This window comes from Phasianus colchicus, chromosome 15, assembly GCF_987193195.1.
Source record: "Phasianus colchicus chromosome 15, bPhaCol1.hap1.1, whole genome shotgun sequence".
Lineage (NCBI taxonomy): Eukaryota > Metazoa > Chordata > Aves > Galliformes > Phasianidae > Phasianus > Phasianus colchicus.
In genome coordinates this window covers 11,899,299-11,922,765 of record NC_143450.1, presented here as the reverse complement: position 1 = coordinate 11,922,765, position 23,467 = coordinate 11,899,299, and the positions used below count along the sequence as shown (strand labels likewise).

The 23,467-nt window shown below is 40.4% G+C and overlaps 1 protein-coding gene across 1 annotated transcript in view; it reads left to right on the top strand.

Moving 5' to 3' along the window:
• Window positions 1–1,036: 1,036 nt before the first annotated feature.
• Window positions 1,037–23,467, top strand: part of ITK (IL2 inducible T cell kinase) — a 30,056-nt gene continuing 7,625 nt past the window's right edge. Inside the window, exons 1-11 of the mRNA XM_031598214.2 lie at window positions 1,037–1,352; window positions 13,668–13,772; window positions 15,831–15,912; window positions 17,099–17,227; window positions 17,834–17,874; window positions 18,537–18,688; window positions 19,232–19,297; window positions 19,482–19,536; window positions 21,586–21,665; window positions 22,301–22,437; window positions 23,153–23,227. Coding sequence (XP_031454074.1) covers window positions 1,182–1,352; window positions 13,668–13,772; window positions 15,831–15,912; window positions 17,099–17,227; window positions 17,834–17,874; window positions 18,537–18,688; window positions 19,232–19,297; window positions 19,482–19,536; window positions 21,586–21,665; window positions 22,301–22,437; window positions 23,153–23,227 — 1,093 coding nt within the window. The 5' untranslated portion in view covers window positions 1,037–1,181. The remainder of the gene's footprint in view (window positions 1,353–13,667; window positions 13,773–15,830; window positions 15,913–17,098; window positions 17,228–17,833; window positions 17,875–18,536; window positions 18,689–19,231; window positions 19,298–19,481; window positions 19,537–21,585; window positions 21,666–22,300; window positions 22,438–23,152; window positions 23,228–23,467) is intronic.

The window sequence follows — 23,467 nt, the reverse complement described above, 5'->3', positions numbered from 1 at the left end:
AGTCGCACTAATAAATGATTTAGACCAGAATAGTTTTCAAAAATACATAATTGATGAAAATACTTGTCTTGTAGATTCTTCACATACCACCCAACCCCATTACTCCAGTCCTCAGAGGAATCAACATTACAATTATCCGTCATTAACAAAAATAAATATGTAGAAGATATTAAAAATGGAAGGGCAGAAGAAAATGAATTGCATTTCTTTTAAAACATATCAGTGCTGTCATACTGAGTGCATCAGGTGTGCATTAGTAGTTCTATGTTTAGTTTGGCATAGAATGACCTGAATGGTACCCTGAATTCTGAGGAAACCAGTTGTGTTGGCTTTGATGTTTGTGCTCGGTTCACTGCTCATTACAGTGATCTCAAAGCATCCACAGAGGGAACACCATGCCTATTCTTCCTGGAATACCCAGCCACCAGATAGAGCACTTGAAGCAGTCAATAATCAGTGAACAGCAACCAATGATAATGAATTAATTTTCAGTTATTTTAATCATTTGTTTTCAGTTTAAATGTCTAATGACTACAAATATTAAGCAATCCTTGTACAAGTAAATCCTGGTTATCATTTTTCATCTAGCTTGTATGTTCAGTTGCTGCCTTTTGCCTTCACTTGTGTAATATGAAGTTTCACTTCACATGGAAAATTTACTTAAAACCCTTTTTATGACATCTCTCAGACACAATGTAATGATTACATAGTCTGAATGGAAAGGCACTATTCCTTCAAAAAAGAAGTATGGAAACACGACCTACTTCTAAAGGGACCAGAGAGTCATTCATCCTATATAACCATGCTCAACATGTGCACTTATAACTGTATTTACTAAAAGAGACAGATGCTTCATCATGTCACACCCTTCTAATTCATCCCTAATCATTGATTCACATCTATTGAATGTCCCTCAAGTGTTATTTTTTCCATAACATTTGCCCTAGAGTTTGCTTCAGCCTGTGCTATTCGTTTTATGACTTCAGAGAGGATGTGGTTACGGTTTGGCAGAAAGGAAGCTTTGCTGTAGATGGAAAGATAAAGCTTAAAGCACCTACGCTGCCTTTTGAATAATTTCTTTCTTTCTTTCTTTCTTTTTCAGAAAAAAGCAAAACTCTCAACTGTCTTCCTCCTTGTGTCTCTTTCTTGGACGGGCGCTCAGTGCGTAGGGCAGGCATCTCATGTCCTGGGAGAGGACCATTCTTTGCCCAGTCATGAATAACTGTGTGCTCCTGGAAGAGCAGCTGATCAAAAAATCCCAGCAGAAGAGAAGGACTTCACCCTCCAACTTTAAAGTGCGCTTCTTTGTCTTAACCAAATCTAAGCTGGCTTACTATGAACATCGCCATGGGGTACGTCAGCCATTTTTTCCTCTAATAATAGAGTAATGAAGGGAAGGATGAACTCTTTCTTATATTTTAGTAACATTTCTGGTTTCTATTACAGCACCAGTTGCTGAAAATTGTAGAGTGGTCACATGGGTTCTTCAGATCTTCTGGTCAGTGAGCATTTGGTGCAAATGGAAGAATAAGACTATGTTGTAACTTCATAGAAAGTGTCTAATTCTGTTGTAGGAATTTAGCACTTGCTGTTAAAATCACTGCCTGTAACAGCTACCAGCTAATGAGCCTGTTCCTGGCTGCTCACACGGGTATGGGAGAGATTTGTATGGCAGAGATCTTCACTCTCATATTTCCCCTTAGAGCAACAGTCTGATGGCTGGCGGGAGACCAATCTTACATTTCAAAATAAATTCAGCTGCTGTGCATAACAGGCCTAGCTTTGAGTTAACTCCAAAAGGGATGTGATGACAAGATACATGCTCAGATTCGGCATTGTTTCCTCAGGCTTGCATTTCCCTGATTTGCTAAAAAAGAAGAAAGTCAGCAGTCAGTGTGGGCCCTATTATGTTAAGTGTTCTAGTGAAGTGAGAATTATTTCCCTGTTCTGTTTAGCTGGATGTTTGCTGAGCCTCAGTATGGTTGTATATAGATATTGCTTGCTTCCCAACAGTCGCATAACATGCTGATAATCCATAAAGTTCAGGCACTGTTACTGTGCACAGACCAGTACTGGGGATCTTGTTGCCTTGCATTGTCACCTTCAGACCATCTCCTATCACTTAGACAAAGAAAATTAAGTTAAAACTGAACCCAACAATAAGCAAAGTATAATGGATACCAGCTTCAAAAAATGTTTAACTAACATTCTTATTTTCAAGTTATTTCTCTCACGTGTGCACAAGATACTTCTCTTGCTTTTATTTTATGAGTGTTTTTCTTATCTCTGTATTTGAATAAGAAAATATTTATTGCTGACTAGTGCACCTGTACTTGTATTGAGACTCCACTTGACTGCTACTCAAACTGTCTTTCAGTTGGCATTAAGATTTTAAATTCTATTATAACTATTCTATTATCCTACTTAAAACTTTCAAAAGCATTTCAGAAGTAATTCTGCTATAGGTACTTTGCAAAATATTCACACCTAGTTTGCAGTGGTGCTTGGTGAGTCCTGAAGGATTTGAGGACAACTCAACGCATATTTTGCTTAGCTACTTTTGCAAACTCACACTAGCTGAGTGTTTGCATCTTTAGACACTTAGATCAGTTGGAAAATCTGATTCAGAAACTTTCAGCTGGGCATAGATTTCATATGCCACATGATTGCCTTTGGAAATTTTGTCCCCAAGTCTTCCTAAATGTCAATTAGGCAACTCGAGAACATCTTAAAATGCTGATGAAATAAACATATAAGATTTAAAAGGCAAAATCTGATTGCTCACCAAGTGACAGCTGACATACCTTTGCGTATACGTGTGTGCCTATATACAGGCTGGGGGAAAACAGTTTTAAACTAAGAGAGGGGAGACTTAGGTTAGATATTAGGAAGAAAATCTTTCCTCAGAGAGTAGAGAGGCCCTGACACTGCTGCCCAAAGAAGCTGTGAGTTCCCCATTCCTGGTGCTGTTCAAGGCCAGGTTGAATGGGGCCCTGGGCAGCCTGAGCTGGTGGGAGGCATCCCTGCCCAAGGGAGGGGGGTTAGAATTGGATGGTCTTTACCTAAAGACCTAAACCATTCTGTGGTACTGTGATTCTGTGAATGACCATATGCATATATGTAATTACAGAGATGATTTTCCACAAAACGCTGACTTTTTGCTGAAACAAATTGTCAAAAATCAGGTCATTGTGTGAATAGAAGGACTTTGTGTCGAACGTGTAGAAAAGACTTTGTCCTGTGACGTACTCCCACAAGCAACTCTCAGCCTTTTCAGCCAAAAATTAGATCATCCTGGTCAGGCTTCCACATGGTGAGGTCATGGCTGTTCTGGAGGCAAAGCTTAGGGCAGACTCTCCCAGCACTCTCTTGTCCCATGCTAAGAACAGAGTGAAAGTCCCAGAGAGGATTTCACAGCCCATGAGGAGACAATTACAGTACCTGCCTGACACACAAATAACGTCCATTCTGATGAACCAACCAGGACCAAGGAGCGTGCAAGAAAACCAATGGTCTGCAGTGCTAAATCTCTAGCACAGGTTTGGCTCTGCTCCACATAGACTCTCCAATAATTGGTGGGAATAAGACAGGCTGTGGATTATTGGAAACTGGCAGTTTGCTTGTGGTCCCTTTACTCGGGATATTCAGAAGGCAAAGCTTTATGGGTGCTAGCTTCTCTCTGCCTGCATGCCATAGAGATGGAGAGTATCCTCAGGCACGTGTGCTGCAATGGATAGATGGATCAGCTTCTGCCTGGACTTTTAAAACACATTTTTTTTCCAGGGAAGTCTCTGTGGATGTTTGCTGCCAGAGATTTCAAAGAGTTTCTTTAAGAACCCCTTACTGTACTCAAGAGTTCAGTAATATAGTGTACCCCCTATTCTGTCAGCAACAACAGCCTATACATAAATTCAGGTAAAACAATTAGCAAGTTACTAAACAATTTGAGAAATCCCAATGGTTTCAATGATGTGACTTAAAGTAAGGCATATCCTTACATGTTAAGCACAGTTACACATTTTGTCTGTATTTAAAGGGTTTAACAACCTGTCCCTTTCTGTGGATTCAGACATTGTGAATATAAAAAGATGTGTAACTTACTGTAGCAGTCCAAAGCAAAGAAATAACCAGGTCAGGTTAAGAGGTACAGAGACTATTTAGTAAATGATACCAAAAGCTGCCAAGACAACCAACATAATAAAGGCAAATTTTTGCAATAGCTCTGATGGCATTTTGTCACAGCAGCACACAGCTAAACAGAAGGCACTGTTTTTCTCAGAGCCACGCATACAATCACTGTTAATGTTAATGAAAGATATTTACATGTCTCATTAGGAGAATGAGCCCCCAATAACTGACAACAATAAGAAGCTGTGTTTTCTGGAATTCGTTATCCGGAGCACAATGCAAGGCTGTCTTAACATAAAGACAAGCCCTGATTACATGTATTCAGCCCCCGTCTGCTAAAATACATCAGAAGTGCCTTTATTGCAACATGCAAATCAATTACATGGGCAAAAATTCTTCATTTCTGGCGACTGCTTTTATAGTTACTGACCATGCAAGGGAATGAGCACACAGGAGATATGATTTTAACTATTTCAGTGGGTTTGATCCTCACCAGAGTAACTTATAGCACACAAATGTGTATTTATGAGATACTCTCAGGGTCCCAGTGATACAGTGTGCGGATCAGAGCTGCTCCTCCTGGGTTAGCCTGGTAACATGGAGTGCTGGCACCTCACTGTACCAACAATGCAAAATCTGTCCCTGTGCCACAGTTTTCCCCCCTTTGAAGTCTTCTTAATGCCTTGTCCTGTGCAGACATTGAGAAATATTTCAGAGCTGCTAAAGTTGCTTCCAATACCTGGGAAGTTCAGGCATGTGGTTATTTTTAAGGACTGAGTTCCCTCTTCCTTTATATCAGTACTGTTCTTCCAACACTGGTCAGATGCTCAAGAGGTCACACAGCATGAGTCAGCCTTGTCCTGGGCTCCAACATTCAAATCTTTGATATGACACCTTCAGTACATCCAGGAAGTTCCTTTCTGTCATTCCAGAAGAACAAATGAATAAACTTGCCTGAAAAACCTTTTATCAGGATCCTAAAAATGCTGTATCTGTTTCTGTTGCATTATCTACGCTTTGTGTTACTTGCAAGAGTCCAGCTACTCACCGTAACACAATAATCTCTTTGCTTCTCACCCTGGAACTCCATTTGATTACAGAGACCCTGACCTATCCATCTTGTCCTGGAAAGGCTTGTTTTTCTCACTGAGACTAATGTAAACACAGTAGGAGCTTGCTTCTGAAGACCATGATTTCGGTGTTCCTTCTTGTTAATTACAATGGTTGTCCACACCATTTTGTACTGTTTAATATAAGACATGCTTTGCGTATTCTGGATACCTCAGACAAAATTATAATCCTCATATTCAGTGAATTTAAAGATGTTTTTGAAGAACTTCCCATAAATATATGCATAAGTGCATAGATCATCTTCATAATTTATTGTGTATTTATTAACAAACCCTATTTGCTTGCCAGCATTTGCAGTACCAGCTGCCTTCCAATGCATATCTCAAACTAATTTATTAATAATAAACACATCACTCACTAAGTAATCAGGCATGGCATCTACCTACATCACAACTGCTTTAATTATTATTTTACATTAAAAAAAAATCAATATAACCATAAATAAGACAGAGACAAGGTGCAAACCTGTGTACTGATTTGAAATCCTTTAGCATCTCTGTGAATATATCACGGATTTTTTTTAATAATCCTAATTGCATTACAGGAGATAAGGAATGATTAAGTTAATGTCGTTTGCCGCAATAATCCTAATTTCTATTGTAAAAATCACAATTACTGGAAAACTGGCTGGGGGGCCCACCTTAATTTAGTCAGACTTTGTGCTCAGGGTAACACTGATGCCAACATTAGATCAATACAGATGCCACCATTAGATCAACGTTATGTAGATCATTAGATCAATATTCAGAGCAGGACTGTATAGCCAACACTAAACCAAGTCAGCAAAGGCTTTGACCAGCCACTGCTTGAAACAGAGGTAAAGTTTTCACAGCTTTGGTCTGGCACTTGTTCCAGAATGTTTTACCAATTCTTATTTTTAGATATTTACAAAATTTCAATCTACCAGAGTTCTCTTTCACACTTTCTTCTGCAGCGTGATTCTGGGTGGGAAAACTGTGCTTCTGCTGTAAACAAAATGCAATTTATTCTAGGTCTGCTCTCTACATCCTTACTAATTCCACAAATGTGTGATAGAATCTGATAAGGAAAAAAGCTACTTTTTTTTTTTTTTTAAACAACTCATTTTATCTTCCAGAATTTTGATTATAAGTATTTTCTACTACCGCTGTCTTTGCAGACTCTGTTCTGCTCCTACCAGGTCTTTCCTTAGGTATTTATTGCTCTTCAATATTCCATATATTTTCTTTTAAAATTAATTCTGAGCAATGTTCCCCTGGGAAATGTCAAGTACTCCCAACTTCCATAAATCACGAAGCTCTAATCTTCTTTTTAATAGAGATGCTGCCAAAAAAAAAAAAGTCTAATATTTGTTCTCTTTTTTCATCTTTAAAAAGGAATTCTTAAGATGAATATGCTACAATGAGATTTTTGAATCTTTTATTAGACTTCTACTGTAGCCACTTTTGCTTCCAGTGCCTGCCTTTTCTTTATATCATAATCAGCACTGTACGAATGTTGTTGCAATGACTTCTTATTGCTTTACACTCTTTTACCCTTTCTGACCAGATTTCACCCTTTAAGAATTATACATTTTTAATGAAAAAGTGATGACATCAGGAGATTTAATTTAGCTTCCTTTTATCACTGAACCCTTCATTCACTGCTATCCACTCCTCCCATCTTTGCAAGTCAAGATTAGTTTCGGTAAAATTCATGTAATATTTAGTAATTGATCCATATGTTTTTCTATAACATAAAAGACTTACTTTTTATATACTAAGAAAAAGGTTCAAAAACCAAGAATCTTTTTTTTTCTTTTCTGTTTCCTTAACAATGATATTGATTTTCTTCTCAAACCACTTGTGCCAATAGTAGGGATGCATGCCTTGATAATCATCTCAGACAGGACAGCAATACGACTGCTGGTACTGAAATACAAATTTAATGAAAACACTGTGGCCTTGCAAATGGGGGCCCAAAGAAAAATGATCTAATGTCCAAGCATGCTTTTCCATCCAACCTTTGTATTTGAACCTTAAATTCACATAGCCCATGAAAACGAGCACTTGTAGAAAGACTACAGTTTTAATCTCCCTCTGCGTCTCTCCTAGATTTAGGTTCACATAATTCTGAAAGCCAGGCACCTTAGGAAGCCTGGACTATGGGACAGCACAACAGCCAGCTCCTAACTGGCTGCCGGCCAGGTCTTCTGAGTTCTATTGACTTTTCTGCCTGTTTTAAGAGGCTTTAAGATTTCTGTGGTTTAAAATGATTTTATTGGAAATACCAATACCACTTTTAGCCTATAGGACTTAAAAAGAATGGAAGGAGTAATTTTTCTGTAGCAGTTATTCCCAGAGAAACTGAGAATTTATCCAAGTAAAGTGAAAACAAACAGATTATTTGCACGAAGCAGACTTTGATTGTCAACTGTTCTACCATCTCTGTAAACAATATTTGATACTGAAATCAGTTTTTGGGGGTGACAGTGAGTGATGAGTGAGCTGATAGCATGCAAACAATGTGTACTAACAGCACACAGCACAATCATTAAGCAGCACCATGTCATCTCACTAGCAGACGAAATATTTACTTACTAACATAGGAGCCAGCTGTGATTCAGCTTCCACAACAAGGTCTGTGCCCAAGTCCTGCACTGTAGGTGAGGCTGCAAACAAGGAGATCTTTGCAAGCTCCTGGAAGAGCAGCAAAGCAGAAAGAAGATCCTGACTGCAGGTGCTAAAGTTAGACACAAGAGCAATCAGGGAATACAGACAAGCAAAGCAGACACAGCCCTTCTAGTCACACTACTTAAATACATGGATCCATCTTAGGCACCAGATGCAGTTGATTTTGTCGTTAACACAATTCGATGCACTCTGCATCCAGATTGAGCCCAACACTAGAAGACCTTCCTATCTTTAGATGTAAAAACAGCTGTGAAACAAGATTTATTTATCTATTACTTAAAGTAGCAGGACAGAACAGTTGTCATAGATATATGCATTAAGCAGCTACATTTAGGAATTGAAATATTAAATATGACAGAGTATCTTGTGTTATTACAGCACAACACAACAGTCAGAGATCTACAGAAAATCCCAGTACTACCAATTGCCACCTCTTTCTGCTTTTCCTTCAGACTACTTTGTCTGAACACAAAATCCCTTCCAACTTTCTTTTAACATCCAAATTGTCCAAATTAGTTTTCAAAATTCATTTTAAAATTGTTTAACTTCCCATAAAACTTCAGTCTGTTGGTGTTCCTTTTAAGAATGAGAACTCAAAATAATGAACAATGTCAGTGTTCAGCAAAATTTCTATAAATCCAGCAATCAACAGTTCTTTATATCCTAGCTGTTAATGATAAAAAGAACACATGCCCCAATGTATAGATAAGGGATATGATAAGATAAGGGACAAAAATTAATTGTATCAGTGCAGGTTTCAAGGAGGTTCAAGTTCAAGCACAAATCTTTTGGTCAGTGGAAAAATACTTTATAAGAGAATTGCTGTTAAGAATCCATCTAATTTCATGATATCTCATAAGTTCCTAGTTACTATTTTCTATGTTCTTCTCCACTGCTCTTAGAGCCAATACGTGCCTATGAGAGAACTATAAGTTGCTGAATAAACTGGATACTCTGCAACAGCATAGGCATAAACAAAATCTGAGCATCTCAACAAATCTAGAAATTATACTGTAGAAGCTCAACAAGGCCTGAAGAGAATCAGAGCTGGAAAATAGTGATTTGTCACTAATTAAAAAAGGAGATGTTCACCAGCCTTCAACAAATTGAGTTCTCCATCTCTAGGAGATAAATCTTTCACAACGATTCTGCTTCACTTTGATGTAAATCCGCCTGCAAACAGACAGGCAGGTTCAGTGAAGTGGTCTGTACACTGACCCACTTATTTCCTACCAGTGGTTGAACTGCAATGTTGCATCTTGCCCTGAAAACCGTGTACTCATATCCTCCATAAAATGTGTGGCTATGGTGAATATTTCTTACAGTTAAGAGCAGAGAAAACAGAGCAAGAAAGGCATACGTATGTTTCTGTATTATTTCTAGAGCTTAATTTAAGCACATGAGAATGTAAAAGTGTGATCTTTGATCACAACAGACCCTTGAACCAAGTGGCCTGTCTCCAAGACTGGTCAGTATTAACTGCTCTGGGTAAAACTATAAAAGTAGCCTCAAATGTTTTACTGGAAGCTAAGAGAGCATATCTGGAATGATCTGACCATGCAAACTCAGACATTATTTTGCCTTTTTGAGGTGAGCCAGTTGTGTGAGAGAAAGACCCTTCAACTTTAAATATTTCTTTTCAATCATTTTGAAATTTAAAAAAAAAAAAAAAGTGCAACTCATTGGCAGCCAAAGGAGAGCAACACAGATGCAAGCTGAGCACTTGTATTTCCAAATTTTGGAAGATTATTTGGTTTTCATGAAAAAACCCTACAGAAAAGGTACACACGAAGTTCTGCCTTCATTCATGCCCTGACCCAGGGCAGCTGCATTGCCTCTGCTCCCGGAAAACAGCTTGTGCCCTTTCAACCCATTTTGACCTATCCATCTTCTGAGGTTTTAATCTTGCCTGTGTTTGGGGGACTGTATGTGCCATTAAAAACAACAATAATAATAATAAATAACGTTTTGTTTCACCACTACATTTTCACAGCGTAAGAAATTCCTTTCACTCCTGCCTCTATCCAGGCTATTCGCTGGGCAGAGAGATGGGGAGCTGGTGATAAGGCACAAGGAGACTGGGGCAAGGCAAAGACCCGTCGTCTGCTTCATCACCAAGATGGTTAATTAAGAACGGTTCCTTCTATTCAAGCTGACAAATGAAAGCAGGGAATGTAAATCAGCCCAGAGCCTCGCAAAGCTAGCACTGCAGAGAAGGCCATTAAATGCTTTTACTGATGGAAATGTTTCTGCGGTTTTGCTTGCAGAGGACTGGAATTTCCTACCTCTCTCCGCTGCAGCTATAAGCTTCCTTCCCCTTTCCACCTACTGAGGGAAAGTGTCCAGCTGCAGCTGGGCTTCAGTGGGGAGCAGTGGGTGAGCACAGACCCATGGGCTGAGCTTGTGGTAGAGGAAGGCCTCGTGTACTTAGGGGCCCAGAGATGCTGAGGGGAAACCTGCTCCTTTCAGAGATTCCTGGGCAGGCAGGGGGACCATCAAGTATAGCTGAGGTAGGGATGTTGAAGGCGATGGGGATGAAGTAGAGAGAAATGAGGAAAGGGGAAAGCAAACACTAGAGCTGTGGGAAGTGAGCACTGATCAGGAGTTTGGGGCCAAAGGAACCCTAATTTCTTGCTTTTTTTCCTTACACCCCAAAAAGAAAAGAGGCAAGTTCTTATACAACTTTTGAGCTCTGTCAGCTTTGTGAAGTGCAGCACACTGCCTTTCTGCCTGCTCAAGGTTCTGCCCCCTCTCTCCTGAGCTCCTGGAGGTGAAGCTTTGCCCACCCCATCTCTTCTGCCATTTGGCCTCCCTCTCTTCCCTCTGCTCTTGCACTGTTGATAGCTTTTACTGCCAATTCCTTTTGATAAATAAGGTGGCATTTAGCAAAAGCTTTAAGCATCCACCAAGATTTGTGATTCTTTGGTTCAGCACATTTGATGAATCAGGACCACGAATAGCAACAGCAAAGCGTTAACCAGAAAGCAACACATTCCTCAGACTGTACAGCCCCATATCTCACAAAATCTGAGACGTTTGTGAAGCAACGAGTACAGAACCGCAGTCAGGAAGCACACCCGCGGCACAGTGCTGGGTTCACTGCTGGCTCGTTGCCCTCCCGTAGCCCAGCCCATGGCTCTGCTTCTTCCCATGTTTGTCCTGGAACCAGCAGGACATGAGCTGATGGGAAAGGATTAATGGGCCACTGGTTGAGTTGCATGTGCTAGTTGAGTTGCAGTGCTGAGAGCTGTGTAGGCTGAGCACATGATAAAACACAAGGTGGCTCTTCCCCTCAATGAGCACTGTGAGAGTCCTCTTCTGTGCTGTAGGGTAGGACTGTGCAGGTAGAAATTACTACAGAATAGTTCTAGTACGGAAATTCCCACCTATTTCTTCCAAAGTTAGTACTACCGGTATCTAAGGCAAATAGAAACCACTGCAATCATTTCTAAAACTGCTGGAGCTGTGAGGCAAGAGGAGGTGAAACACCGGAGTTGAACACCATAATGCGTTGAGTTTGTGATGCACTCAGCTCCATTCAGTGCTGTCAGCTTCCCCTTCCCGTACTGCAAATAATGGCCTGAAAGCAGGACATACTGATCTGCACACACTGTGCTTTTCCTCTTGAGACAGCAGTGTGCCTTGGTTATCTTGCCACACGCATTACACAGCAAGACAACTGATGGTTTTTCTGACCAACCAACTAAAACATCTATTTAATTATACTCTGGGCAGACTGAAAACTACAAACGGAGATCTCTCATTATGTTTAGTCTAGCTCTCTTAGAAACAAGTCTCTGAGGTTTTGGAGACCATTTTTAAGAGGTCTTTTCTCTCCCCTCCCTTCCAAATGGCTCAGTTGCTTTTGTTAGATTAAAGCAGTCAGGCATCACAAAACCAGGGGTATGGTTAGTTCCTAGGCTTGCTGCTGGGTAATGCCTGGTTTGTGAATGGTAATTCCTATAGTTTGTGCTGCTTCAGGACTATAATTGCTTTCTGTCAGCAAAGTCCCATCTGTGGAGGACTTGCTAGGCAATACAGCAACTGTGGCACACAGCCTGATGTGCTTTAACTTGAGGTGATGGGGATTTTTTGCTGAAGTTACACAACTAGAAGGAGCTCAGGAGGTGAAGAGAGTTGCAGAACAACTGCATAAAGCTCCTCAAGAAGACTGGGCCCTGTCTTTCACTGGAGAATGGAAATGTGTCAACAAAATCCTCTCTGCAGTGAAAGAGTAGAGACTGTGACTGGGACAATCAGCATCAACTCTGAAAGCCTCATGTGTGGTTAAACCCGGGGTCTTCACAATAATCAGCTGAAAGGGAGCTCAGCATTAACAAAATTGAAGGGTTCTGTAGGAAATAAATGGCTTTGTGTCTCATGGCAGAGTAGAAGTCCCAGGGGTAGAACAAATGATAGAGGAGGTTGTGGAGAAGAGACAGAGGAAGCCAAATCTGGAAGAACTGAACAGACAAGAATAAAAGAAAATGCAGTGCAGAGAGGCTTTCTAAGCTTTCGCAGTACTCTTGCTAGTCAATTGATTTTTAAATTCAGAGCTGTCTTGCAGCCTTGGGTTTATTGATTAAAAAAATCCCATTCCACCCCACAAAGCTATATAGGCAAATGACAAATACAAGAGACAGACTTGGCAGCAAACCCAGAGGTGCTGGCTGAACTGCCGGCATACAAGAGATATATACCAATATATACCAACAAAGTCCAGCAAGAGCAATGTGAGACCACGCTGTGATAACTTCCATCTCTTTCCTCAGGCCAGGTATATGAGGGCAAAGTATGAAGCTCTTGCAGAAACAGTTTTTGCAGTGTTCTTTGGGTGGCAAATCTGAGCTGGGAGAATGTTAATGTTTCATCCCTACTGAAAATGAAACAAAATAGGAAACTGGTTTGTCTCCGAAGAGCAAACACATTTGTAGCAAATCCCTCAGAAGCATGTACCACATAGCAAGCATCTGATAGCTTCTGCTGGCATCTTCCTTGCCCATCTCTCTTGCTTGAGCTGATTGCTACTATCTGGGAGCTATAGGCAGTGCTTCAGTGGGAAATAAGGCATGCCGAGGGCAGCTGGGATATGGCGTATCAATTCTGTTCTTGCCTTCCCCTGACAGCCTATTCTGCTATCTAGCTATCTGGCATCTGATGAATAATCACAGCAGAAGCTGACAGAAAAGTAGTTTTGTAGGCAGGTTCTTCAGCATATTATTTATTTTAAAATTTCCTGATATTTTCCTTAAGCTAAAAACCTAGAAAGACCAAAAACAGAGATGTGTTTTTTTTTTTCTCAGGCAGTAAAAATATTATATTTTAGATGAAATGCTCCGTTTTGAAAATCAAAGTACCCCAAAGTTTTCTTTAAATAAAGTATATTGTTTCATAGATTTTCTCTATGAATCAGGAGTGTTAACAAACCGAAAGTTTCATGAAAGTAGTTCTTTTTTGGTTAAAAAGAGATCTAATTTTCTTGGAAGGAAAAAATAAAACCTGAATTTCGACCTAAAGTTTTGACTGGTTCTCTAAGATTCCATGTGCTGAGCTGAAATATATCTGTGTGCAGATGTGTATGTGCCACGTACACTGAGGTGACATATATGAGAATAATTCCTTGTACTTATACCTACTATATCATCTGGTTTGTCTCTATCAAAATTAGAAATCTCCTATGGACATCTCAGTCTTGTCTCATTATGTACATAATCCACAATCGCTAACCTTAACCAAGTGCTTCTATCTGTTTTTTAGAAAAAAAGGACTTTGAAGGGTTCTGTGGAACTTTCCAGGATTAAATGTGTAGAAATTGTGAAAAGTGACATCATCATCCCCTGTCAATATAAATATCCTTTCCAGGTGAGTCTGTCTGTTGGATATACTGATAAGTGATAGTACTTCTTTCTGTCTTTCACTAAAATTCTCCTGCACATTGCAATCCTTAATGAAGTCAACACTGAGATGAATATTATGAAATGAAGAAAAAGCAGAGAGGTTAGAAGAGCACTAAGGACTCAAAGGCTCAGTAATCAGAATTTTATCTCATTGGTGACACTATTTTCAATGATAATTATGGTGTATGAATTTCCATGAATACAGGACAATCTGTTCACAGATGACTTGAAACAATCCGATTGTTACAGCCTTGTCTATGGGACTTTAGGAGCAACAGAAGATGCTGTTTTATGCTGCAAACAGCTGTTGATGAGCAGCCTGACAGAACAGCTCTTAGCCAGGGCTGGTTGGGATCTGCCTAGCTGGGAAAAGCTTGGTGAGGGAACCTCAACTGCTCTTTCCTCCCTTCCCACATTATAATGCAGCTTTCCTGGGTAAGCATGGATGGGAGAAGGAACAAATGTTCAGATCTGCTAGTTCTGGGGCTGAATTTTCATCTACATCTCCACATCTCCAGTTCTACAGGAAGAACAAAATAAAGTGCAGGTAGTGCTGGTACTGGTGAAGTGGTGGCAGAGGCTTCATTGTGTCGGACAATGTTCTGCCAAGGTCAGGGGAATTCTGCTTGTATTCCATCTGAATTTTATCCCAGGGTCAACTCTGCAATATTTTGTAAAACAATATTGTCCATTTTGTCTGAAGCATCTCAACTGCACCTGGCTGTAAACCTCCAGAGGAAGCACCAATATCCCTTCATTATCTCTGCGTGGCTCCTCTGGCAGGTCAGCCCCTTGCAGAGTAGCTGAAGGGAGGATTTTGTGCAGTTGTGCATGCTCATGGCTATGTTTTCTGGAGATCTGCTTGCTATGCATTTCAAAATCCATCTTAAATTGTCAAAACATTCTACAGACACAACTGTAATATCAACAAGAGTGTCTTTAAATGAGTGGGAATTATTCCCCCCTTGTTTTTATTTTTTTTTAAACAGAGGTTATAATTTGTCTCTCTGTAGACTGCAAAGCAACTGAGTCACATAGCTGTCTGCGTGTGCCTGCAGGGGCATTAGGCCAAGAGATAGCAAATGCTTCCTGTAATTTAAACAGTTATTAATGTTGCCTTCATCTACACTGCTTTAAGCTTTGAAAAAAACAGATGCTGTCTTCTAGAAATCTCTGTTTAAAGACATTGGTTGAAGTTTTTTCAAAGTGTTTGTGCATCAAAGAGACCAGGTCTCATTTGGATTTAAATTCTTGAGATAAATATTGGAAAAGAAACATAGATTGTGTGTTACATCACATTTTAGGCTCAAATGTAGTCATCTGATTAAGATTCTGAGTCATTTTTGTTCCTGTGATGATTTCACTCTCTAGTCTGAAACTTCATAAATGTTCTGTATTTCTCTTCCATCATTTGTTCATTACTAAGGACAAGTTTATGAAACCAGCATCCTGACTGCTCACTGCTCATCTGCTCTAGTTTCTTATTTCCCCAAATAATCCTAGTGAAAGCTATCAAATACTTTAGAGTGACAGTAGTGCAGCGAATCCCCAGGGCATTGCTTGGGATTTATACTGACTAGAAAAGCTAAATTTGGCTCTTAGATTTTAAGTGAGGGTGTCTTAAAAGAAACTGCTGAGAAACAGATGTCATTTCCCTGGAGGTGCTTCAGAAGAATAGGCTACAGCTGGCATGTAGTGGGCTGGCTTCTGCGCACACTGAAGTTGCAACATTTCCGTTGGTTTCACTGGCATTTCTTATCAACAAAAAATTGATTTAAAAAATAGATAAATAACCCATCTAGAATTCTTTCTTGACCAAGTTTTGTACTCAGTTTTAGAAAAGTAAAAGGCACTGAGGCTATGGATGACTCTGAACAGGCCCTATGTACTCCACTTGTTCACAGCATCATTTTGTATGGATTTACGTAGTTGACATGGGGGTTGCTGCCTGTTTCTTTCCAAGGTTCCACCATGCCCAGGATTGTTTCTAATGGCTGGCTCCCATCTTTATTCCCCTCTCCAGATTGTCCATGATAACTACATCCTCTACGTGTTCGCACCCAACCGTGAGAGCCGGCAGAGATGGGTCTTTACACTGAAGGAAGGTAACAGAACCCTTAGGCTCACTCGATTGTAGAAGTTAGTTATTTCAGGTCATTTTTCTCAAAAGCTAAAATGCCAAGAAAACATGTGAGAGGAGCTGATTTCTTACATCCAAACATGCAAAGTGGTCATTAGCAACGCAGCTATGGAAACAAACACATTTGCGAATGTTGTGGGTGTGTTTTCAAAAGCTTTGGAAAACTTGTAATCCAAGTTACAATATTTTCTGGGTAGATTTCTCAGCACTGATTAATAGCTACTTTGTTTAGATGACAACCTTCTTAGAGAATCATGATTATTAAGAAACATTTTTGTGGGTAGCTTTCATTTCCTGTTCACCTCTTGAATTGTTCTGTGGTTCATTACAATGATTCTGAAGTGAAGCTACAATAACTAACCGCTGCGTGCAGAAGGAAGAGGTTGTTTAGTTACATGAAAATTGCACCCTGATTCCCTCATAGCTTTCTCCTGTTTTGTAACGTGAGCTGCAGTTTAGTTCATTTTGAAAACTTTATGCCTGTTTGAGTTATTATTAAGTTCAGGCACTTAGTCTTACAATCAGTTATTCCCCTTCTAGGGTGTACCTGTTCCGAGTTTCTGCTTTACCACCTCCTCTAGTTCAGTATGTTGAGACAATCTGAGTGGTCAACAACAATTTTATTTGAATTGATCAAACAGCAACGGGCCAGGATAATTTTTTTTTTTTTTTTGTCTTTTTAAGAAAATTATTATGGCAAATAGTTTCAAACCAAAGGACTTTTGATTACAGAGATTCACAGCTGGCATCTACATGTACAAAAATATTTAGAGCTGGTGAATCCCAACTGGTGCAGCTCCTTCTGAACACCGAGCCAAAGCAGCAGAGTCTGTGTCCTATGTATATGTATACTGCAGAGATGCAGTTTGCTATGAGAATCAGTACCTGGTGCACCAGGTTTTCTTTCTGTTTTTGAAACCTTTTCTCTGTGGTTTTGGTGTTTAACAGTTTGAAGAGAGAAAAGGATGAGGCTGATAATATTCACATAGAATAATGGTTTGAAAAAAAAATAAGAAGATACTTTAGTGCGGATTATTTCTGTTCAGTTCTATGTATTTTTCAGAGATTATTCTATGTATCTTTCAGAGATTATGTCAATACAAACAAATCCATTTTTTCCTCCTTTTTTCTCTTATTGTAACACTTTCCAGAAACCAAAAGCAACAACAGTTTGGTCTCAAAGTATCATCCAGATTTTTGGATAGATGGCAAGTGGAGATGCTGTGCTCAGACAGAGAAGATGGCAGTTGGCTGTATAGAGTATGACCCCACCAAAACTGGTATGAGATTTCGTTCAGAGCCTCTTGACCCTGAAAATATTTATTCCTAGAAAAAGTAAAAGATTAAATCTTGTGCAGAACATGAAAGTATACCATGTTACATTTTGATCAAGAGACAAGCTGCCGTCTTCTTTGGACGTTCCTTGTTTTGGCTTATTTCTCACTACACATGTTAGTCTTTGTTTTGAATTAATATTTTCCTCTGCAGAATGCTTTGTTCTGTCTGAGGAGTGAAACTGAAACCTAAGAACTTGATCAGCTGTGATCCTTCAACAAGCCATAACAACAGCTTTTTAAGATACCTGCACTCCTTCCCATGTGTCCTATTCTGTTCTTCCCATGTTTCCTCTGTACTATCAATGGAGATGTAAGTGCTGGCAGACAGGGAAGTCAATCATTTTACACTCAAGACTTTTTTTCCCCTTGTATTTCTGTGATTCCTTATACAGTCTGCACATCAGTTTCAAACCCGTGCCACGTTGCTGAGAGTCACTGTGCAGGTGCAGCTGTTGGCACATCTTACTCTAAACGACCAAAGCTAGCTGTTCTATTTCTGTAAGGTTTGTCTATATCTGATTCAAATTAGCTTTCTTGATTTCATTTCAGCCTCAAAGAAGCCTCTTCCTCCAACTCCTGAAGATAACTGGGTGAGTACAGCAAGGCATGCAACACTGTCCTTAGTGTCCTGTATGTTTAACTAGCAAAGGTAGCAAAAGTTCAGTAATGTTCATCATGGAGCAATGACCTAGAATATCAACTATGATAATATTCCCTGGGCTTTTCTCTTCCCTTTTCCTTTTTTTTTTCTTTCCCCATAAGTTAAAAATAATCAGCTGCAATCCACTGCACTGGATTCAGTCCTTTAAAGATAGCTGTGTTACAAGTAGCTTTCCAATGGTGAGGAAAGCTTCAAAGGTGGTGTCTTTTTTTTTGTTCTGTAGAAAGGGAAACTGGGAAAGGGGGTGGATATGAGAAAAGCCTTTATATCTGCAAAAGCTGCTCTTAAAAGGAGCAGAATAAGCAGTTTTCCAAACCCACTTGTGGATGGAAAAAATCACAATAAGAAGTGAGGAGCTGTGAGGTTGTTAGGTCCATCTAAGAAGAGCAAAGAGATTTTATCACTGGTATCTTTTAATGGGAGTTTAGGAAACATCTGTGAAAATCAGATCAGACAGGGTTAATTCTGCCTTAAGCCTAAAAGAACTGAGTACAGAGCACACCAGTGTTGTCAGGGGAATATCATTTCAGGAAGCATGCCACTGACATTTATGAACATGAATATGATGAGCCTTTTTCCTAATTGGTGCAGAAATCATTGCTAAACACAAAGGAAACCTTAGTCATGGCCATATACGACTATGAAGCCCAGAATCCGCAGGAGCTGACGTTACAGTACAATGAGGAATATCATGTGGTTGACAGCTCTGAGGAACACTGGTGGCTGATTCAAGATAAGAATGGGTAAGTCCCTTTTCAACATCAAATTCACAAATCCTTTCTAAGTCCAGTTTGCTCATCCACTAGCATATATCTGGCCTCTAGTACAACTTTTGCGAAGTACCTTTTGATACATAGAAGAAAGAGCGATGGAAGGATCCTTCCCTTGGATGCTGCTTGTATCTAGGCAGCTGAAGAAAAAGGACCCAAAGTTGATTTTTTAAAGAGCAATCCTTAGCTCAGGCTGGTACTTGCTGTCAAACTTATGGGAAAAAACGTGTGGAAACAAGAATGCACTCCGGGGGGATAACTAGTACAAAATCAAACTAGAGGATCCTCAGTATGAACAGTGATGGAGGCCATGCATTATTTCTCCTCAGTTCTCCTTGTTTATCTGGGCTGGGAAGGATATTGTTGTTTCCAGGAACCCTACAAAATACATAAAACCCAGCATTTCTATCATGCAAAGAACAAGGCATCTAGCCAACAAATCTTTCAGGGCTGACTTCCATGGATGCAGAGAAAATCCTGTCCATAGCTCACATGTGCTGTATCACGTTTTCACAGGCATGAAGGCTATGTGCCAAGTAGCTATCTGGCAGAAAAATCACCCGATAACCTGCAAATATATGAGTAAGTTGTGCCTGTGTTTTTGTTGTACCTCTAAATGCTGGATTTGTTACAGAAGCTGCAAACCTCAAATGTCCCCACCCTACGCTATGTTGTCGCTTGTATTAGAGACTTTCAGTGCAGAGGCTTTCCAGCAAGAACTTTAATAGCCTAGAAATGCTGACACGCAGTCTTTTGCTGTTTTCAGATGGTACAATAAGAACATCAGCAGAAGCAAAGCAGAAATGCTCCTCAGGGATGAGGTAAGCCGGTGTTTACGTACAGGTCAGATGGGTGATAATAATTAATAAATGAGAACTGAGGAGCAGCCCATGAGTGCTGCTTTGTGCAAGGGCAAACTGAGTGCCAGGTCCCTGCTGTGCTGCTGTCCCTGGGCCATGCATGGCATGGGGCTGGTGGGGATTCATGCACCAGCAGCCCCCAACACCGCAGCAGCCATTGGCAGGCAGCAAGCAGTTCCACCCTGCCACCCTCACCCAGGGCAGAGAGATGATGGAAAACACCTTTTCAGAACAGAGTTGGCTGAAAACTCAGGTTGTAGCTCATCACGACTCTGCTGGAGGCCTGCGAATGCCAGCAGTTCTCTGAAAATCGAACTAATCTTGTGCTGTGGTATTTTGGGTGAAAGCCAAAAGTATGGGTTGGTGTTATGCTTAGCTCTGTGTTATGTGCGTGTGTGCGTCTCTAATCTTTCAGTAGAGACAGAGTTTTCCAGTGAAGACTGTCATGCAAATAAAAAGAGTACATTTCTTGTTCAAATTTTCCACACAAACACAATGTTAGTTTTTACAGTGTCAGCTCTTACACTAACAGAAGACCCAAATAAAATGCTGAATGACAGTACTTTATGAAAACAGGAGCTTATTTTTATGCGGTTTAAAATAATCTCTGATCTCTTATGAACTACTACAGGATGTAACCATCCAGGATTGAGTGAACATATTTTTTCTTCTGGTCCTTCCATAGCTTTTCTGTGGCTGCTGCTCCTGTTTGGCTGCAGACACTTCTGGTTCAAAACCTCCCATCCCTTACAGCTCCTTCCAAGCACACAGCCAAGCACTTGAGTGGTCTCCAGCCAGCCTTGCTCCCATGTGAGACGGAAGGGAAGAATGGTGCTGAAAGCAGCTCAGCAGGATGCTACCCCCAACTCTCCTCAACCTGTGCCAGCAGGAGGCTGAGACAGGCTGCACGTGGTGGCTTAGCCTTGCACCACGTGCTGCGGATAGGATTTGTCTGGTAAAGCTGATAAAGCTCCTTCCAGCTTTGTCAGACAAAAGACAGTCACAGGTTGCTGTGTGTCTGCTGTCAATATTAGCAGTGTTGAAATGAAGGAAGTCCGTTGTTTTTTTTTAAATGTAGAAAAGAAGATTGGGCACATAGAAGTGGAGGGATTCCATCAGGTAAAGCAAAGCAAAAATAATCAAGCATTTGAAGTATCAGATGTAAAAGTATCTTCAAACATAAAAAAATTATGGCCTTTATTATCAATGTACAGTCAGCTCAGCACACTGCATCCCAACTGTTATGTTAAATCTTCTCCCCTGCTATCTGATTCATTAGTGTTTGGCCCTGCAGGCCTATGGAACATTTTAGCATTCAGATGAGTAGAAAACAATTACAGTGAAAAATTAGAAAGGAAAATTGTTCTGTGAATGCCTGAGTGGAGATAGCCTGCTTTCCTAAGCAGTTATATTTAGATATTGGTTGGCTGGTGTACCTGTGAGCACAAAGGATCTTGTCCAAGCTTTTTCTATTTCTGGTACCTTGGTAAGTTATCTCTCATATGCTCTCATATGGATTCTTTGGTATTGAATAAGTAGCACCTTCATCCTGCAACTGCTCTCCGTGGAGGGCACTCAGTGTGGTTTGCCTTTCCACTCAGCTGCCCACTTTCGTTGAACTTGTCTGAAATTAAGATCACCAGTGTTCTCTCAGATAAGGTTGAAAGCAATCAAAATTTCTAGAGGAGAAGCTTAGAGGAACAGAGACATGCATTCATGTGTGCCTACACCCACACATACTCAACATGATTGCATAAGTCCCATTTCCTCAGGAAATCAAGCTAAAAATACATGGCACCCAAGAGAGATCAGCTGGGTGTACCTGCAGTCCCTGGGCATACACCAGGAAAGAGCATGGGGTGGCTGAGAGCTCCTTTTTTTTCTGACATCTTTAGCAAATCCTCATGTCTGAGCAGTAGACAGGACTGAAATGAGCAGAGCTTTTCCCCTGGCCTGCTTCTTTTTCTGTGATGTCTCTAACCAGTTTTCTCTTCTCTGATCTTGTTACAGGGTAGAGAAGGTGCCTTCATGGTGAGAGATTCGAGGCAGCCTGGCATGTACACAGTCTCTGTTTTCACCAAAGCACTGAGGTACAGCTGAGCTCAGCAGCTTTTCACATTAATTACATCAATGAAATGGCTTCTATGAGAGAGTAATCTCTGTAGTTGTTTTGGCATCATGAAGATAGAGCAGAAGGCTCATTAAAACGATAGAGAAAAATGCTTCCAAAAAAGGCAGAAGAGTTAGCTGCCATTCGCAAAGCAAAGCATATTAAAGGCTCCACTTCACCCTGCATCTAAATAAGTGCCTATAAATAGTCCCTTAGACATCACCAGGCTTGTAATTTTGTTGAAATTTCCTCCCTAGCTGAAGTGCCTGTAGGATCAACATGGGCTATGTGCTGGACTCATCCGAAGTGGATAATACAGGACCAGTGAAAGGGTTTCTGTCATGGGGCAGAAAGTTTTGTTTCATAAAAAGGCAGAGGAACATAGTATTCAACTCGTTCTTATTGAGAAACCTCAGCCTTTCTAGAGTTGAGAATATCTACCAGTGAGAGTATAGAAGTACAGTTTTCACTAGCAATTGCAGCTCACTCCTCACTCCTCACCCATTCATTGTAAGGAAGGCTGTCCCATTTCTTTGCTCTCTTCCATCTATACCCCAAATTTCTATCTTTTTGCTGTAACCTAGTTTTTCTCAAAGAAAACTTCATCTTTTTCAGTACGGATAACAACCCTGTTATAAAACATTACCACATCAATGAGACAACTGACTTTCCCAAGAGATACTACTTGGCAGAAAAACACGTCTTTGACTGCATCCCTGAACTCATCAACTACCACCAGCACAATGCAGGAGGTAAGTGAATGCTGATGCTATAGGGAAGTTGCTATTTCACCATCTAGCCAGGTGACTGTTCTCAAGGAAGGAAGGCTCTCAATCCCTCCATCCTTACACTGAAATGTTACCCTGGCACTTGAATGTCTGTAAAATGACCATCTTGGCTAAGCTTCCAACTTCTTCATTCTGGTGATCCTTCTGAGTATGACTAATGCAGATGTCATACAGACAAACAATAGAGAGCCCTTTCATTCTCAGGAGTCCATGGGAGTGTGTCAGCAACTGCTAAACAAGCAACTTGCTTGAGATAAACTGCAGTGCCTTCTTGCCCTGGAGGTGGCATATCTCTGGGCCTTGATTTGACACAAAGTTAGGGACATGGCCAAGATCCATAGCCAAACATGGGACTCATCAAAGACTACAGCTCAGAGTACCAAGGGAAACCATGGGCTTCAAAAATATAAATGTATAATTTGGAATTTCATCAGTTAACATAGACTCACACTTGCTGACAGAGCAAGAATGAAAAATAAGCTGAAACTGATCAGAATAAGCTTCCTTTGAGCAGGCAGGAAATCACACTGAATAGAGATCCAGCTGCCCTCAAGTGGAGCTGAGAACTCAGTACAATAAATGTGCTGCAAGTATCCTGACTCCCTTCTGGGGAGAAAAACAGCCACACTTCCCATAACTGTGACAATAACTGAAACCCATCTTTCCTTCTGTTATTCAGGTCTTGTTACTCGTTTGCGGTATGCAGTGTCTTCTTGGAAGAAAAAGGCCCCAATCACTGCAGGGCTGAGCTATGGTATGGAGTTATTCTCTTTACCACATGTATGGGAATCACACACCTCCTTGGTTATCTGGGTGAACCTGAATATCCCCATGGAGAATGAAAAATTCTCATGTGTATCATAGTTTTCTTCAGATCTTTACATTGCACCATTCCAAACATTACTGTAATTCTCAGAAGCATCAAGAGAACTGAGAAACATGTTGTGCATAGTAATATATACATGTGTTAGAAACAGTCCTCCCTGAAGAACTG